Below are 19,331 nucleotides of genomic sequence, written 5' to 3'. Positions count from 1 at the left end.
GCTGGATCTTATTTGGCTTCGTTAGAAGCTACGTGACTTGCATAAAATCTTATTGCTGCCTACATATTTCCCCATGTTCACAAAGTACTCACCATTGCTTACTGTAAATCTGGTTCTAGTGAGTTAATAAATTATTCTGAGCCTAGTCCTTGGACAGAGAAGCCTTCCAACCACATATAAATAGCACTTGTTCTGAGGCACTACGGGGCTGGCCTCAGGCAATTCAGAAACAAATACTGAAGCTGCTTATAACAATATAAATTTGCCTTCTCAGCAGTGTATTTTCACTCTAATTTCCTTCTTTGCACACGAAAAATCTTCTGCTCCATCTGGCTTTTCTCGTGTGCCCAGAGATACGTAACTCTGCCTGCAAAGATAGAACCTATAACCATCTTTTTTTTTTTTTTTTTTCCTCACACCACCTGACTTTTTAGGCTAATTTCCAAACTTCTGAAGACAGCAAATAATCCTTTTCTAAAAACTATTTGCATACTATTTCTTGATCTATTAAACAGAATTAAGATTAGGACTTTGTAAACTACTATATAGTGGTTTTCCCCCCAAAATTCCGGAATGATATTAAACTGTGTGGCATATTTTTTCACAGAGAAAGCAACAACCATATTTTGTATGATTAAAGGAGAGGAAATGACATTTAAAAAGGCAGGGTCTTAGAAACTCAAGTTATTTAAGAGTCAGATAATCAATGTGCTTATTTTATTTAATGTGGGTGCTCTTTCTGTATGAAGTGTATTTGGTATGTAGAAGTCACATGTAATTACACTCAACCATTCACGGATGCTGGCTTCCATTAAAATATTCTCTGAGCGTAGGTTTGCTTTCCTGCTCAGTCTTAATACTTGGAACTGATTACCTACTTTTCTACAGCAGAGGCCTCTTTGGAAGGGGGGGTTCTACCCTAAGATTGGTAAGCACAGGAGGGGCCCCCTGTTTAGTGGAAATCAGAGGTGCTGCTTCACAGGTACTGCACCAAGCAATTGATTTCAGTATTTTGCTCCAGCTCACTTTAGACCTGGAAAACTTTGGTGACCTTAGAACAACATATTGCTGCCATTAGAAATCTAGCTGAAGGCCCTGACTTCACAAATTTACATAAAAATTAAAGGTCAAGACATAAGTTTACCAGTTACATACCCATTCATTAGTGAAACCCAGAATGAAATGTACCACTGACGTTCTGGGAGTATAGTTTAATGCAGTTCTTTTAAAGAGGATGAGAGTGAAGTACCTGGTCAGCTACATTGGTGATACTGTACTCTAAGCAGCATGTTGAGTGAGAATAGTTCAGAAACTATTATAGAAATAAACAGCCACACATTCTTAAGAGTCAAATTCTTATGATGTTTATATTTTCACAGTAACCATTTTTAATAACTCATCATCTTTATCTGATGACCTCTTTTATTACAATTAAGATGGTAATCCCCAATTTCAGTGATCTAGTAAAATTCAGATTCAAAGGAATGCAAATTCATTTTAACAATAAACACAATGGGCAATGTACTAATTTTCTCTGCTGTCATAACAAATTACCACAAACTTAGTGGCTTTAAAACAACATAAATTTATTTCCTTACAGTTCTGTAAGTCACATGTCCAACACGGGTCTCAGCAGGTTACAATTGAGGTCCCAGAAGGGCTGCATCCCTTTCTGGGAACTCCAGTGGAGAAAGTTTCCTTGCTTCTTCCAGTTTCTAGAGCCTGCCCTTAGTCCAAGGATGGACCCACCTTCCTCCATCTTCAAAGCCAGCAATGTTGAATCTCTGACCTTCCATTGTCATTCTTTGAAAGGCTCTCCGCTTTTAACGACTTCTGTGATTAAACTGGGTCCACTCAATAATCCAGTATAATCTCTCTGTCTCAAGGTCTATACCCTCAAGCACATTTGCATAGCCCCTTTACCACATATTCACAAGTTCTGGTGATTACGGCATGACACCTTTGGGGACCATTATTCTGCCTACATATAAGCAGAAACAGCAAGATAAACATTTTTTTATTGTCCATCTTCCAGAAAAATTCATGTAATTTAAATGTTTCTTATGATAGGTACTATATACAGGGGAAGTATGTAGCCCAAATGAACTTTTGTACTGATTCAAACTCAGGAGAGATCATGGCATGCAAATTATTTCAACACTGGAGTGATGTCATATGAAACCCAATTTTCATGGGATACTCCAATTTTAATTATCCCTCTCCTGGCATCATTTCCCTTCACTAAAACAAATAGGTATTTTCAATTCTAAGTCCAAAATAGAAAAAAAAAAAAAAAAGAATTTCAAATGTTTCATAAGAGCTGTTTGTTAAAGAGACCCTATTCTTAAGTTTCTCCAAAGCATTTTGAGGTCTAAATATAATTTAGCATTCATTTTAAAAATTCTAGTTGTATAGGGTTTTAAAACACTGCTATCCAAAAAGTTCCTATTCTAATCAGCCAAAAAGAGGAAAAACCCATTATTATATGGCAAAGGGACAGCTAGACACATTGAGCGGGCTTTCAGTGCAATAGGTCTTAAGTGACTCTATTTTCTAAACCAAAAATAAGGTATAAACTCTAAATAAGGGCATTTTCTGACTTTTTACCTTCTCTGTATAAAAAGTCTTAAAAAACAAATATATGGGAAGACTACTGTACTTGTATCTGATACACAAATATATTTTTCTAATGGAAAACACAATAAAACAAAAAGACCTCTCCTGAAATTGACGGTCAGTTTACAACCGACCCCTGCATGCTACACCTTATAACAAGTAACATGGGAGTCTGAGAAGCTTTCTATCCACTAGCAACTGAACTGGAAGAAAGAAGACCTGTAGAGAGACAAGGGTCAACTTTGCCAAAACAGTTTCCACATTTTTTAAAGTGTGCAAAAATGGGAATAGATCTACAAGCTCTTCTCACTCATACATTAAATATACTTCATTTTTGTGTCCGTATAAAATGTCCCAAAACAAGTATCAAATGTTCTATGAAGCAACCAAACATGTAGGTTTTCATATTCATATATTACATATCAATAATATTACTTAATGTTCATCTAATGTTTCATGTTAGTTTAGATAACTGCACCTTTAATCCCCTGTCCAATTCTGTTCTGTGTAGATTCCTAACTTAAAGGAAGTTTGTCAACTCATTTTGTAAAGTGAAGAAAGAGTACAGCATTTTAAACTAAAGTTTATATTTTTTATCCTGACTAGAAATTAGTGCAAGGGACATTTCTAGAAATATGACAAGTGATCTCAAACAAATAGATTGTGTTTTGAAACTTAAATTATAAGTCAAAATATATTTTTTCTACAGAAAATGATCACCAGATACCAAGCTGGTCTATAAACACCTAATTAAACTATAATAGCCAAATGGTAGATAAAAATTAGCAGAAAATGCACTATAATTCTCAAATAATGAAACACTATGAATGCTAAATATTGACACTTCAGGAAATAACTTTTTATGTAATTTCTCTAAACTTACATATAAAATGAAGGGAAATTTCAGCTACCTTAAAGTTCCTAGACTCTGATAACACTGATTCCATTTCAGGTTTCCTTTGCTTTAAGCATGCTGTTTAGCACTATTCTCCTTTACTTACTAGGATTACATGACAATGTTAAAACACTTAGCATAGGTCTGGTATGAAGTAAGCGCTATAAAAAATCATACGTTTATTATTTGAGACTCACGATAACTGGGCAGTAACCTGAAGAGAAGGTAACAAAAGAGAGGATGTGTATACATCCATGCAAAAAGAATTACCTGAGATGGTATTAACTATCATCTTTTCGAACCTTCCATTCTAGAAAACCTGGGTCTGAGGTCACTGAAGGCCAGAACTAGGCAACTTAGTCAAAAGGTCACTTAGTCAAAAGGTCACAGGCCTGGAGGAAAGGCTGACCAAATCCACCCTGTAGATGAAAGTAACCTTGTGAAGCAAGTGACACCCCAGAAAGTGGATAGAAAATAAGAAATGACTTTTAAGCATTTAACCAGATTGATCCAGCCCATTTTGGGATAAGGGCTAAAGTACTTTCCAGAGGAAGCAAGAGGGCATGGGCACCAGAGATCATCTCGTGCTCACCTCTGGCTAAGTCTGTGGGCCAGGCTGTTAAAAGCACTGAATCATCGGTTGTTAGGGTAAAGAAGAGATGAGCAGAGACTGGCAAGTGCCTGATCCTATTAAAGAAAAAGTAAGGGAAGAATCATCATTGCAGTAATCCAGTGGTTCGAAACCTGAATGAACATTAGAATCTCTTAGGCATGCCTTTATAATGCAGAGTCCTAGGCCCTTCTCCTTAAAGATTCTGATTGCATAGGTCTGAATAATGAGAATACTTAGCTAAATTTGGGAATTCATCAAATTACAGTCAGTTCAATAGATTAGATTAACCTTTGGAGTAAAATTTAATTACAGAACATTGTCAATTTATATTATCTCACAAAATAACACGCAAAGCTGACTTAAAAAAACTACACACATGAATTGTACAACCACACATTTTCATAAAACAAATAATATATGTAAATGTCTGAAAACATCTTTTAAAACCACAAATCCAAAGTAAGCAACATACAGCTTCTTCAGATATATAAAAGGTTTTCTGAAAAAATAAAATAGGTAAATGTGCTCTCAAGTTTTAAAATTTGGAACTTAGAAATTATATCTGATTTTAAAACTGTAAAGAAAATAAGACACTAGGTTTTTTTTCATTTCAGAAACTTCAAGTCTTTTCATCATAATTGAAGGAACTGCATGATTGATTAAACATTGTCAGCATTGTTTTCCAAAATTCTCCATTAATTTTTTTAATGCAGCCATACACCGGAGTGCTCTGAATTACACAACATATCCAATGGCAGTCTAAGACTCACCAACATTTACATTATGCTTCTTCAACAGAATCTGAGATGAGCCACTAGTAAAACAGACTGCAAGATTATTTAGATGTGATGATAAATTGGTCTGCTGAACTCCAGAGGTCACAGAAGGAATTACATCTTTGAATTTACTTTTTAACAAATAAAATTCAGCGTTGTGCTAATCAGCTTTTGCATATCATTTGGAAAATGGCTATTAAGGCTTTATTGTAGAGGGGTACAAAAAATATCCTATTGTGCCTAATGCAAGATGGAGAAAAGAATGGTTTACAAATTACTGATGACCACCTAAGGGAATCCTGTTTTTTCCTTTCATTATGGATTTCTCAAAATCAAAGATATTTTTCAAATTAAAGTTACATTAAGAGTTTTCAGAAAATTAAATCCCTAGCTTAAGAACTTAAATGTCTTCAGATTCAAAATAGGAATGGGTGATTATAATTCTGTTTTTTTGTTTGTTTGTTTGTTTGTTTGTTTTTAAATGTTGTTTTGGGGAAAGTTTTGATTCATTGATTCATTCTTTCTAACAGCTTTTTCTTTGTTTGTTTACTATAAAATAATGCATTGTTACTGTGAGGACAATTTCTGATTCAATTCCAATGCTCTTGTATCTCCATGAGTTTTGGCATTGTTTACCAGCACCTACGGGAAATCACATACAGAAATATTAGTATTTTGTTTATTCACAATAACAATAATTAAATCCATGGAAGCCAAGTATGCCAAAAGGCAGCAGGCAATATCAAACAACACAAGAAAAAGGGACTATGTGAAATCCTTCCAGTCATTTTTGCTGAAATAAATTGTTCAGCCAAACATCAAAGATTGATTGTGCCAACATCAAAAATAAGCACAATTTATTCAAATGCTCAATTAGTAAAGATGCAACATTTTGATTGTTACCATTGTCAGCGCTGTATAAAACTAAAGGTTTCGTTTGGTGGTTTTGTTCACAATGCTGTTATCTATAAACCCTTACCCAAAAAGACCATTTTATACACAGAACCATGCAAGTGATATTCCTCTCCTTTAAAACCACAGTTTAGAATCGAGGTTCTAGATTCTAGGCTGTATCAAGAAACTTTGCAAGGTTTTCTTTCACCAATTCTACAAACTAGAAGATTTAATTTCGGTTGTTCATTTGACTACTAACACTTTTGGTTGTTCTGTTTTCAAACACTGTGAAGGGTTTGAGATTTTGATCGACTTGCAAGCTAACAAGTTAGCCTTGGATACTGCCAAAAGACATGGCTCTCCTGGGTCAGAGACAAAAGTTTTTATCAATCATGGTACAATAAACCGCATGAACATCAAGACATTTACATTTGTTTCCCTTAGCCCCTAAGACTCACAGGGGTGACATGTAGGGATGCACATAGTTTCCCACATACATACTGGATCACATTACAAGAAAAAAATCCTGAGCCTAGGAGACTTGAATCTTTTATTTTTGTTATTAATTTTTTTTAATGTTTATTTATTTATTTTGAGAGACAGAAAGAACATGAGCAGGGAAGGGACAGAGAGAGAGAGACAGGGAGGGAGAGAATCCCAAGCAGGCTCCATGCAGAGTTCCAACACGGGGCTCAGTCTCATGACCATGAGATCATGACCTGAGCCAAAATCAAGAGTCAGAGGCTTAACCGACTGAGCCACCCACACATCCCGAGACTTGAATCTTTTATGATGGGCAATAAATAGGCCTACCCTCTGGTCTGTAGGAAGACACTTATGTCAGTCTCCCAAGGCTGTCACTATAAAAACATCCTTGAAAAGATGGTCTGGAACAAAGAGCAGTCAGGCCATCTGCTCACAGGATGTTTAGAAATACAAGAACATCATGGAGAACTCCCAGCATTCATACAAGTTCTACCTTTTTGGTTTGCAATAGGATAATTATAATGCGTTTCTCCAAGCATTGTTTTTATTAATATTTCTTTATAAGTTTCACTGAAAGGCAAACAGTATTTCAAATGCTGTAAGTATTTAAAAAGCTTCTCATTTATATTCATTGTATTTTGTAAATTACAGGCTCAAGTTATGAGAAAACAATGTATGTTTTTATATACTCTACCTTTTTTTTTTCTTAACGTTTATTCATTTTTGACAGACAGAGTGCGAGCAGGGGAGGGGCAGAGACAGAGTGAAACACAGAATCTGAAGCAGGCTCCAGGCTCTGAGCTATCAGCACAGAGCCTGACAAGGGGCTCGAACCCATGAACCGTGAGATCATGACCTGAGCTGAAGTCGGATGCTTAACCAACTGAGCCACCCAGGTGCCCCCTTATTATTTATTTATTTATTTATTTATTTATTTATTTATTTATTATACTCTGCCTTTTTAAAAAGAATTTTAGATATACAAACAAATATGTTTATACATTTACTAGTGCCATGCTATGAGGAGTAGAAACTGTCACATGTATCTTACAGAAAAAACAAGAAGTAAAATAGTATTTCCAAAGATAATATGAAGATCCCATTAAATTCTGCTACGTTCAAACTTACGCTATTTGCCTCCAGGGCAATGCTTATAAAATATACTATAACCAGCACCTAGCACCTTCATCAATACTTTCTTATTCTGCATGACACATTAGGAGAATCTATTTCCTACAGGTTAAATCAGTGGCTCTCAACGAGGGGCAATTACTGGTATCATCTGGCGTTTCTAAAGATATTTTTAGTTGTCACAAGTTGGGTAAAGGGAGGAAGGCAGTGTTACTGGCATCTAGCATTTAGGGTGGTTAGGGATGTTGCTCAATAGCCTACAACGCCCAGGACAGGAACCCTCACCCCTCCTCCAACAAAGGTCCGAAATGAAATATTGTGAATAAAATTAATGCCTTACATCAATAAGCTCGTAGTCATTTTTGGCATGTAAGTGTCTCAGCAGGTACCAACGTGCAGTTGATACAATAGACTTGGGAAACCCCGGTTGATGATACACCACTCTTTCCAAAAGTCGCCGCGTCTCTCTGAAAAAGAGTTCAAAGCATCTAAATTAACACAAGATATTTCATTTACTAGTCTCACACACATTATCTTTCTCATTCTTTTGCACACATGGTACTGATTACTTCATGATTTTTTTCACAGAATAAAGGTAATAATAATAGCTAACATTTATTAAGTGTTTATTACATGTTGGGTACTATGCTAAGTGGTTTACACATGTGGTCACATTTAATATATTCAACTTGTAAGGTTAGGTTGCTGTTACTATTCCCACTTTGCATATAAGAAAAGTATGGCTCATTCCAAATAGAAGAGGGGAAAGGCTCCTATTTTATGAGCACTTCTGATTAGAGCATACCTCTAATTTTTTTTGAAAACAGATGGAAAACAATTAAAATACAAAATACAAAGATAATTTACACAAGACTAAAAGTGTATTACATCAGGCTTTTTAGTATATGCTTTAAAAGGATGTATACAATATGTGAACACATGTAATAGAACAGGGTGGTTTACAGTTGTGTTCTAAGTTTTTCTTTCCTAATTTACTAGCATCTGTGACTCCAAACACTTCCATATTTGTAGAAACAACACAAATTGTAACTTCAGAAGTTTTGAATAGGACGATCTTATAAGAAGTAACTGGTTTGAGGTAGAAGGTAAAGAACCTGTCTTGAAGATGCTTCTACATAGAAATCACCATATAATAAGCACACACTTTTTTCTTTGAGCCTGTGCTGATTCGGGCTGATTTTTGGTGGTGATCACGTTGTGGGATGTGCTAACAGATTACAGGCAGGTGGAGACTAAGGCCTTTAAGTAATCTACACTGAGCTTCAGCAGAAAGAGTTCATGAGGAAGTATAAATTATAGGCTAAAACATTTCTTGGTGAAATTTGCCATACAAAAAAATGACCAAGAATAAATAAATCATAAATGATGCTGGAACTGGTGATGAGCCATTAGTCTTAGTTCTTCCTTCACTCCTATTTTGGGATGTTGATGTGCCCTTTGCCACATATTTATATGTATGAAGCTCTATATCTTCACTACCTATCTTGTTCTAGTAACGTATGCTCCTAAATGGATGTCTTACCTACAGTTGCTTTGTATTATGTGTGATATCCATTAGAGAGAGAGATTATTCTCAGAATTTCAAAATATTCTTGCTTGTTTTTTCATCCATATGGACTTTTAAGTAGTTTTCTTCAAATTTATTTCTGACCCCATCCACACCCTCCAATAAAAAGATCACCAAAATTATTATATTTTAATCTCAGAAGCTTTGAGCTTTTCTAGATATAAGAACCACACTATTATAACATGTCTCTATCTTTTAAATATTCATCAGTTTTTCATAGCTTATTGCCTTGCATGAACTTGGGTCTTTTTGGTTTCTAGAATCCACATTACAATGTTGGTGCATCCTAAGACAGCAAAACTCCCAGCCCTTCTTTACTTGAAATCCTGTCATGCCCAACCTCTCATACTGTATGTACCAATATGAATAACACCAAGTTTGTTAGACTAACTTTAAATCTGTTTCCTAGAAGGACTGAAAGTGAAGAAACATTTCCAAGAAAAAAAGGGAACAACGATTTTTCATACCTTGCCCCCATTTTGCGGTTGAATTGTAACAAAGCTTGTAAAAAGACAGCCAATGGACAAAAGCAAAGTTTCAAGGCCTCAGTTGTAGCTTCTTGAACCAAAGATGACCAGTGATTATTGGGAATATTAGCCTGCAAAAATATAAGACACATATTAAATCAAAACTTTCCAGATGTTTACCTTAAAAGGATGCAATTCAACTCTCATTTATTGAGTGCCTACTTGTCCAAGTCACCATGTAAATGCTACAGGGACCATGATTCTACAAAATGATTAAGATCTGATTTCTGTCCTTAAATAGCTACAGAACAGGGCAGACTGGAATAAAGGAAGGTTTCAAAGAGGAGACATCACTTAAAACATACTAAAATATTTATTAAAACAAAATGCACTATTCTGCTATATAGGTGAATAAAATCCATCAGTTACTAAGCCTCTTGTTTACCAAATATACAAAACTCAATTTAACATGACTTCAACAGGTAGTGATAAAGTCCCACATTCAAAAATTATCTAAGGAGAAAGAAAAGACTAAAATAAAATATTTTAATAAAATCCCAACACAGAAAAAAGGTACAAAGCACAATGAATTAAATTGAACTCATCAATACTGAGAACTTTTTTTTAAGAATTTCACCTTATAAGGAAAATGTTAAGGCAAACTTTAGTGTCTTACAATATGGGCTGATTCAGAAATAATAGGTAAGTATTTCCTAAGGAATAATAACTGGAGTTAAATATGGTGAACAGTCTGCTGAATTATGTTAGAAGGAAAAAAATACACACTTAAAATCTTTCATTAAAAACCTCAGACTGTATCCAAAATCTATAAAGAACTTATCAAACTCAACACCCAAAAAAACAAATAATCCAGTGAAGAAATGGGCGAAAGACATGAAGAAACACTTCTCCAAAGAAGACATCCCGATGGCCAACCGACACATGAAAAAATGCTCAACGTCTCTCACCATCAGGGAAATACAAATCAAAACCACCATGAGATACCACCTTACACCTGTCAGAATGGCTACATTAATAACTCAGGCAACAACAGATGTTGGCGAGGATGTGGAGAAAGAGGATCTCTTTTGCATTGTTGGTGGCAATGCAAGCTGGTGCATTGGAAAACAGTATGGAGGTTCCTCAAGAAACTAAAAATAGAACTACTGTATGCCCCAGCAATTGCACTACTAGGCATTTATCCAAGGGATACAGGTGTGCTGTTTCGAAGGGACACATGCACCCTCGTGTTTATAGTAGCACTATCAACAATAGCCAAAGTATGGGAAGAGCCAAAATGTCCATCGATGGATGAATGAATAAAGAAGAGGTGGTACACACACACACACACACACACACACACACACACACACACACACTGGAGTATTACTCGACAATCAAAAAGAATGAAATCTTGCCATTTGCACCTATGGGGATGGAATTGGAGGGTATTATGCTAAGTGAAATTAGTCAGAGAAAGACAAAAATCACATGACTTCACTGATATGAGGACTTTAAGAGACAAAACAGATGAACATAAGGGAAGGGAAACAAAAATAATATAAAAACAGGGAGGGGGACAAAACATAAGAGATTCATAAATATGGAGAACAAACTGAGGGTTACTGGAGGGGCTGTGGGAGGGGGGATGGGCTAAATGGGTAAGGGGCACTAAGGAATCTACTCCTGAAATCATTGTTGCACTATATGCTAATTTGGACGTAAATTTTTAAAAATTAAAAAAAATTAAGAAAATAATATTAAATAATTTAAAAACCCTCAGATTTAACTAAGATTTCATAATTACAGGAATCTAGAATACACATTTTAATAAAGGCAATAGAATGAGTCAATACATGGTCCATTTCAAACACTAAAGTATAAAAAAAATGTTTTAATGTTAGGACAATAAACAGTGCATGCAGTACATTAGTGTAATCAAGGAAGGGGAAGCTATAAAGACAATAAATCTGAAAACAGAGGACAGAGGTAGTAAGGCATCTTCTATAAAGATGGGAGCAATGAACCATTGGATACATCTGGCAAATAAAATAAGGCAAAGCCCAAACTAACAAACTTAATCCCTAATATATTTTAGAAACCAGTAATACAAAACGTTCACTGGTTACTTTTATAATGTACTCTCATAAAATATTCTGTAAAGTTAGCCCAAAGATTATTATAGAAGGAAAAAGTTTCTATGCATAACTGGTATATTAAACAGTAGAATGCACACTTTTGACTTCCATTGTGTCTTTAAAACTGATTATATGAGAAAGCACTTTTCCTCTCTCCCTGGATAGAAATTACAGCAGGTTCCATGACTCTGATATCCATTTTTCTTACAGTCATCACAAATAATCTTAATTAGAATATCCTCTTCTTTTCAGTATTTCAATCTTCATTTAAAGGTACGGTTTGCACCCGATCCCACCACAGCTCCCAGATTGGATATGGTTACAGATAGTAGCAGCTGGCCTGTTCTTCCTCCCAACACTCCTACCTTTTCTTGTTAATTGCAGTTTCAAACTGCTACTGAAATACTAGAAGTCTGTATTTGACTGGTGTCACTTTAAGATGATATTTCTAGGCCTGACAGATATTTAAATCTCTTTTTCTCATCCAGACTTTCCTGGCTTTATCCTAACTTCACGGGTAGTGTCTTATCTGCAGGACCAGCTATGTACTCTGTGGAGCCCAGTGCAAAATCACTGCAAAAATGTATGGCCCTTTGTTCAAAAATAATTAAGAATTTCAAGATGGCGACTACAAGGATTAAAGCAAGAGTGGAGCCCTTAGCAACAGCATAGAATGCACACCTGTGAAGCAGTCCTGTTCACCCACAGTTCCACTAGATGAATATACTCTATTTCACTTACTCTCCACATCCTCAAAGAAATCTTGAGACCTCTCATTTCTTTTGTACTGAAACCCCATCACTCTTCTAGGTAGCCCTACTGGATTGGATTTAAGAGAATTCCTACGCCAATCCACTTTCACGCTGGACCACTGGACCACTCATTCCTGGCTCCAACAAATTCTAGGAGTGTTGCCAATCCCATGTCACAGGAATTCTCCTTCACTCCCTCTGTCTCATACCCGAGCATATATTGCTACCCACCTCTGGGATACACCCACCACTGACCACTCTCTGCCAGGGCACATACTTTCCAAAGCACTCTTTTTCTCTGTCCTAAGACACCAAGTGGAGAGCCACAGCTTCTGAGGTTATGTCAGATACCTGTCTATATGCTACTAGACATGTGCCTCCAGGATCTCAGAGGCCATACATCAAAACCTTCCTTTCTTTGGCCGAATTCAAAAAGATTCTTTTTTGTTTTTGTTCTTTTTTATTTTTATTTACTGATTTGTTTTATTCTTTTTTTTTTTTTTTACTCTTATTTTTATCCCATAATCAGTTACTCTAGAGGATGAAACCCAATTGTGTATAGATTGAAAGCAAAAAATATACACTTTCTCCCTTCCTCACCTTTGTGGGCATCTGTGTGTGGAAATGTGCCATCAAGGTGGGGGAGGTAAGCGCTCTCCAAAAAAATTTCTTCATATTCCTTCTCTAACTTTTAATCCATTTATAGCTTCCTTATAGGTTAATCTTCTACTTACTGCAGAAGTCTGTACCTTGATTTTATATCTTACTTTGGAATCTGTTATCTTTGAAATCTGATACTTAGCATCTTAGCCAAACCTCTGAGTTTAATATCTGATCCATATATTATCACACATTCAGTAGCCTCTCATAAAAGTGTAATTTTGATATAGTCATGCTCTGTACACTGCCAGCTGTTTACCATAGAAATGTGGCATCTCTCATATTCTTTTTTTTAATGTTTATTTTTGAGAGAGAGAGAGACAGAGTGTGAGTGGGAGAGGGGTAGAGAGAGAGGGAGCACAGAACCCAAAGCAGGCTCCAGGCTCTGAGCTGTCAGCACAGAACCCAACGTGGGGCTCGAACTCACAAACCCCAAGATCATGACCTGAGCCAAAGTCTGGTGCTTAACCGACTGAGCCACCCAGGTGCTCCTCTTATATTCTTTTACAATAAATGTTCGGTGTCAAATATTACAATAAGAACAGGTTAGATTTGAGTCGTGTTATAAGGGCATTTGTAAATGTTATTCTAATTGATATTTAACCCTATAAGAAGGCAAAGTAGTATTATCATTTTTACTACTACTACTACTCCTAAAAAAAAAAAAAAAGACTCTAAATAGTTTAATTGGCTGAAGTTTTCACAAGGAATACATGGTAGAACCAGAACCAAAGCTATTAGAGAAAATACTTTTTGTGGTTGGGGGGAGGGGGGGGGTAGAAGAGATGAGGTGTATATGGGTATTACTAAACTTCAAGCTAATTTCCTCAACTGTAAAACAGGATTATTGTAAATATTAAATAAACTAATATGTGCAAATCCCTATAACAGTATCTAGCACAGGCTAAGTGCTATAATGTTTGCTATTGTTATTCCTATTGTTTTATTCCAGGTCAGATTTAATTTCCCAGCATTAAGAACAGGAAAAAAAACACCCTCCCCCCCAGATAAAAATATTTATTAACAAATAATGTTAGACTAAAAGAGTTTCTACTTTTCCAGTTCACATATTCAAGAGACTTATAGGTACTATGTGTGGCTTCCATAGCACACAGCTATCAATGTCACAAAGATATTTGTTAAATACAAATATGTGACAAAACAAAATATTTGATGGTCTACAATTATCCTTAACCACCATTTTTTTTTCACCCAAATCAGCACAAATTTGACAACCATCATTATGTACACATTCATTCAAAAACCATTTATTGAGGAGCTCCTATGTGCATATACAAGGCAGGGTGGTAAAGCAAGGATGCAAAGATGGACAAAACATGGCCACCGACCTAAGGAGCTCTTAAATGTGCTCTGTAGTCATCTCACCAAAGCTGAAAACATTTCCTAATCCTTATATGTCTTTATCAGAAAGCTTAGTTAAAGCAAGCAAATAACATTGGCAATGGATTGTTATGACAAAAGCATGAATTAATTCAGGCCTATCTAGGACAATTTCTTCTAACCATGTAAAACAAAGAACGACAGTTTAATTTTTAATTACAGAAGCAACATTATATGATAAAAATTCAAATACTATCAAAGGATATAAAATGAAAACGTCTTCTCTATCATCCTTTAAAAACCCCCAGTGCTATTCTCCAAAGTAACTGTCATTAATTTTCTTTTTTTAATTTTTATTTTATCTATTTATTTTTTATTTTAGACAGCTAGAGAGCTAGGGATGGAGAGGGGCAGAGGGGGGAGGGGGAGAGAGAATCGTAAGCAAGCTCCATGCTCAGTGCAGAGCCCCATGTGGGGCTGGATCCTTTGACCTTGGGATCATGACCTGAGTCAAAATCAAGACTCGAATGCTTAACCAACTGAGCCACCCAGATGCCCCTCATTAATTTTCTTTTTATATCTTTCTATGTACCCATAAGCAGGTGCACACAAACACAACATATTTAGACATATATATTCTTAAATATATGTATCACACATACATACACTCAACTAGGATATCATATACACTCTTCCGCAGTTTTCTCCCCAAAGCACACACACACTTAAACATTTATCTAAGGAGTTTTCCATACTAGTACAGAGGACTTACAGATTAATGTACCTATCTTTGTATCAAAAATCTGATGTCAAATCAAAACTTACTGGAAATCCCTCTTACAGAATGTTAAATTGAACTGAGAAATGGGCTGAAATGTTAATTATTGCCACCTTTGTTGCAGATGAGTAGCTGGGTTAATTCTAACTTATCAACAAGAAATAAAAATGTATATTCTGCCTTAATTCAACTTTTTAATTTCAATCTTTATTTATTTTCTTCCCCATACAATGACACTGTTCTGCTGGAGTCTATGGATTTACATTGCTATTATTTCCATCAAAAGCCCAAATACAAAGTCTATAAGGAGGCCTCACGAGAAGGTGACAACAGAAACTTGAGAGAAAGCACGATCATCTTAAAAATAAATGAATCAATTTTTCATGATTATAACATGACCTTACCATGCAGGCTTTTAAAGCAAGTAGAGCTAGTCTCAGCAGACTTGACAGCTTCCCACTCCAACTGCCCTGTTGGGATGCTACTTGTAGACTCTTTCTATAACACATCTCTGCAGCACCCATCATTCCTTGGCACTGATACACGTGTGCCAGCCACTGAGGAACATAAAGAGAAAAGAACCAAAAAGATTTCAATTTAGTACATAGCCTGTTACTCTACTTCCAACAAAGTCAATACACATTGATAAAGTTAATTTTTTTATTTCATTACTGCTAAATTTTGTGCCCCCAAAAAACAAAAATCACAGGTCAAGAAAGGAGTAGCCATCTTGCCCATTCTATCAGCAAGAGCTTACTAGCCACATCACTGGAAAGTCGTTTTTGTTTTTTTTTTTTTTATATAAATGCGTATCTACTTATTTTGAGACAGAGAAAGAGAGAGTGTGAGCAGGGGAAGGGCAAGGAGAGAGGGAGAGAGAGAATCCCAAGCTGGCTCCATGCTGTCATCACAGAGCCCAATGTGCAGCTTAATCTCAAGAACCATGAGATCAAGAGTTGGATGCTTTAACCAACTAAGCCACCCAGGTGCCCCTGACTTGACAGTCTTAAAGAGTTTTCTGAGATGGCAAGTCAAGAACAAAATCAAAATGGACTATGAAAACAGACATATCATGTAAATGCTAATCAAAAAGAAGTCTGTATAGCTGTATTAATAAAGTAGACTTTAAGACAAGAAATATTAGAGACAAAGGGGGCTGTTTCATAATAAGAATCAATTAATTGGAAGATATAACACTCCTACATTTGTATTTACCTAATAACATAGATTTTATGCAGCAAAAGTTGACAGAAATGAAAAAAATAGTCGAATGCAGAATCAAAGTTGGGGATTTTTAATACACCTATCTTAGAAATGGTTAAAGAAACACAAAACGTTCAATAAGGATATAGAAGATTTAAACATAATTAGCTCAACTTAACTGACATATTGAGAAGACTACATTCAGTAACCACAGTATATACATTAAGTGACAATGTGTATGCAATATTTACCAAATCCAACCATATAAGTGAAGAACTAAAATCATACAGTTTACTGATTAAGTGAAATTAAACAGTAACAGAGAAATAACTAAAAAATTCATCCTCTCCCATATTAGAAATTTTGCAACATGCTTCAGAAAAAAACATGGATCAAAGAAGAAATCCCAATGGAAATTAGAAAACATATTCAAATAAATGACAATGAAAACACTACACAAAATCCTGGGGGATGCATATATATATTGGAGAAAGATAGAAAATCTGTAAATTTCTCTGTCAAGAAGCTAGGTAAAAAAAACAAACAAACAAACAAAAAAAAACCCAAAATGCAAAGAACGTAAACAAAATAAAAAATAAATCAATAATATGTAAAGAAAATATAATGAAGAAAAGCAAACCAAAAAGTTGGTTATTTGACAAGTTAACAAAATTGCTTATCAAGAAAAAATTCAGAAAACACAAATTACCAATGTAAGAATGAAAATGGAAAAAAAGCATTACAGATTATATAAACAGTGAACAAAAAAATTTTTTTTAATGTTTATTTATTTTTGTGAGAGAGACAGAGTGTGAGAGAGCAGGGAAGGGGCAGAAAGAGAAAGGGAGACACAGAACCCGATGCAGGCTCCAGGCTCTGAGTTGTCAGCACAGAGCCCAACATGGGGCTCAAACTCACGAACCACAAGATCATGACCTGAGCCAAAGTCAGCTTAACAAACTGAGCCGCTCAGGCAGCCCCATGATACATTAAAGAGGATATCATGAACAACTTTATGTCAATAAACATGAAATTGAGATGTGCTGGACAAATTTCCTGTAGCTCATGAATGCTAAAGAAGTGAAAAGAAATTTAACCAGCAATTAAAAAAAAAAAAAAATCCTTAGCCCAAGTGGCTTCAATGGTGAATTCTTCCAAACATTAAAGAAATAAATGTCACTCTCATACAAACTCTTTCAGAAAATAAAGGAGAATTAACAACATAGATGCCAAAACCTAACAGAGACCTCATAAGAATGAAAAATAACAAGCCATTCTCTCCTAAACATAGGTATTAAAAATTCTCTAAAAAGACATTAACAAATCAACTCCAGCAATATATAAAAGGAGTAATACATCATAGCCAGGAAAGCCAAGTAAGATTTCTACTAAGAATGCAAGGTTAGTTGAGCATTTAAAAGTCAACACAGTCCACATTAGCAGAATAATAAAAAAAGAACCATTCTAACAGATGCCCCTCACAAGATCTGTTAAAATTCAACATCCATTCATGGAAAAAATAAAAAATCTTTTATCAATTTAGAATAGAAGACTTCCTTGATCTGATAAATATATCTATAAAAACTTGCAGTAAATATCATAATTGGGAAACAGTAAATGTTTTCTATGTGAGGTTGAAAATAAGAACGTTCACTTATTTTACCACCACTTCTATTTAATATTGTTATTCAAGGTTCTAAACAATGCAATACAGCAAGAAAAAAAATCAATATAAATATATTGGAAAGAAAAAGTAAAACTTTACTACTCACAGAAATGACTTAATTATGTTTACAGAAAACCCAAAATCATTTCAAAAGAATAAGTGAATTCAGCAAGGTTGCTGATGGTCAACATATAAATATCACTGCATTTCTAAGTGTTTGGAGCTAACATACAAGACAAAAGTACCATTTGTAATAGAACAAAAAACATGAACTACCTAGAAATAAATTTAACACAAAAATGTAAGAGACTCTACACTGAAAACTGTAAAACACTACCGAGAGAAATTTAGAACTTAAATAATTTGAGGAATATACCACATTTGTGGATAGAGAAATTCAGTAGTATTACTTTATCAATCCTCCCCCAATTAAATTACAGATTCATGTAATTCCAATCAAGATCCTAGCAGGGCTTTTGTTCGGGGTGGGGGGAGGGGGGAACAGTAAGAAAGCAGGGTAACTGACAATCTACATGTAAATGCAAAAAACCTAAATGACCTGAGACACTTGAAGGAGAAAAAGTCAGAGGTCTTACTATTAGCTCCACACATCAAAACTAATTGTAAAGCTGTAAGCAAGAATAAACAAGTAGATGAATGGAAAAGAATAGGGAGCCCTATACGACCCACATGTATACAGTCACCTGATTCATGTAAAACCATCACTACAGTTCTGTGGGGTCAGAATGGTCTTTTCAAGGAATGATGCGGGGACAGTAAGATATACATCTGGGAAAAAAAGAACTTTGAATCTGCAACATCAACAAAAATTAATCCTGTACGGATCATATACCTAATATGTGAAAAGTAAAACAAAAATGTCTGAAAGAAAAGAGAAAAATATCTTCAGGAGCTTAAAGGAGGCAAAGCGCTCTTAAATAGAAATGGTAAATTAGACTTAATTAAAATTAAGAACTATTCATCAAAAAATAATATTAACAGAGTGTTAAGCCAAGGTACAGACATGAGGAACTAGGTGCAGTAATACGAATACTCAAAATGTGCTTGTATCCAAAAACTACAATGAATTCCAAAAATCAATTAAAAAACAGCCCACGAAAAACTTAAAAAAAAAAAAAAAAGGCACTTTATAAAGAGGATATCCAAAGGTTCATTAAGTTTATGAAAAGTGGCTCAACATCATGATTCAGGTAAAGTCAAGTTAAAACTATCACAAGATACTATTATTTACTTATCTACTGAAAAGGGGAAATAATAACCATGTCTAACAATACCAGCAATTGGAATGCTCAAAATTTGTTAGTGG

At 35.1% G+C, this 19,331-nt stretch overlaps 1 protein-coding gene across 4 annotated transcripts in view; it reads right to left on the bottom strand.

Annotated features, from left to right (window-relative positions):
* Positions 1-1,338: 1,338 nt before the first annotated feature.
* The window catches only part of SKIC3 (SKI3 subunit of superkiller complex), a 166,333-nt gene continuing 148,340 nt past the window's right edge, over positions 1,339-19,331 (bottom strand). For all 4 annotated transcript variants that reach the window (XM_058726802.1, XM_058726785.1, XM_058726812.1 and 1 more), the window contains 4 exons: positions 15,540-15,692; positions 9,467-9,597; positions 7,752-7,878; positions 1,339-5,542 (listed from right to left, as the gene is read on the bottom strand). In XM_058726802.1, coding sequence (XP_058582785.1) covers positions 5,468-5,542; positions 7,752-7,878; positions 9,467-9,597; positions 15,540-15,692 — 486 coding nt within the window. In that variant the 3' untranslated portion in view covers positions 1,339-5,467. The remainder of the gene's footprint in view (positions 5,543-7,751; positions 7,879-9,466; positions 9,598-15,539; positions 15,693-19,331) is intronic.

This window comes from Neofelis nebulosa, chromosome 1 (genome assembly GCF_028018385.1).
Source record: "Neofelis nebulosa isolate mNeoNeb1 chromosome 1, mNeoNeb1.pri, whole genome shotgun sequence".
Lineage (NCBI taxonomy): Eukaryota > Metazoa > Chordata > Mammalia > Carnivora > Felidae > Neofelis > Neofelis nebulosa.
This window is presented reverse-complemented; position numbering and strand designations above follow the sequence as displayed.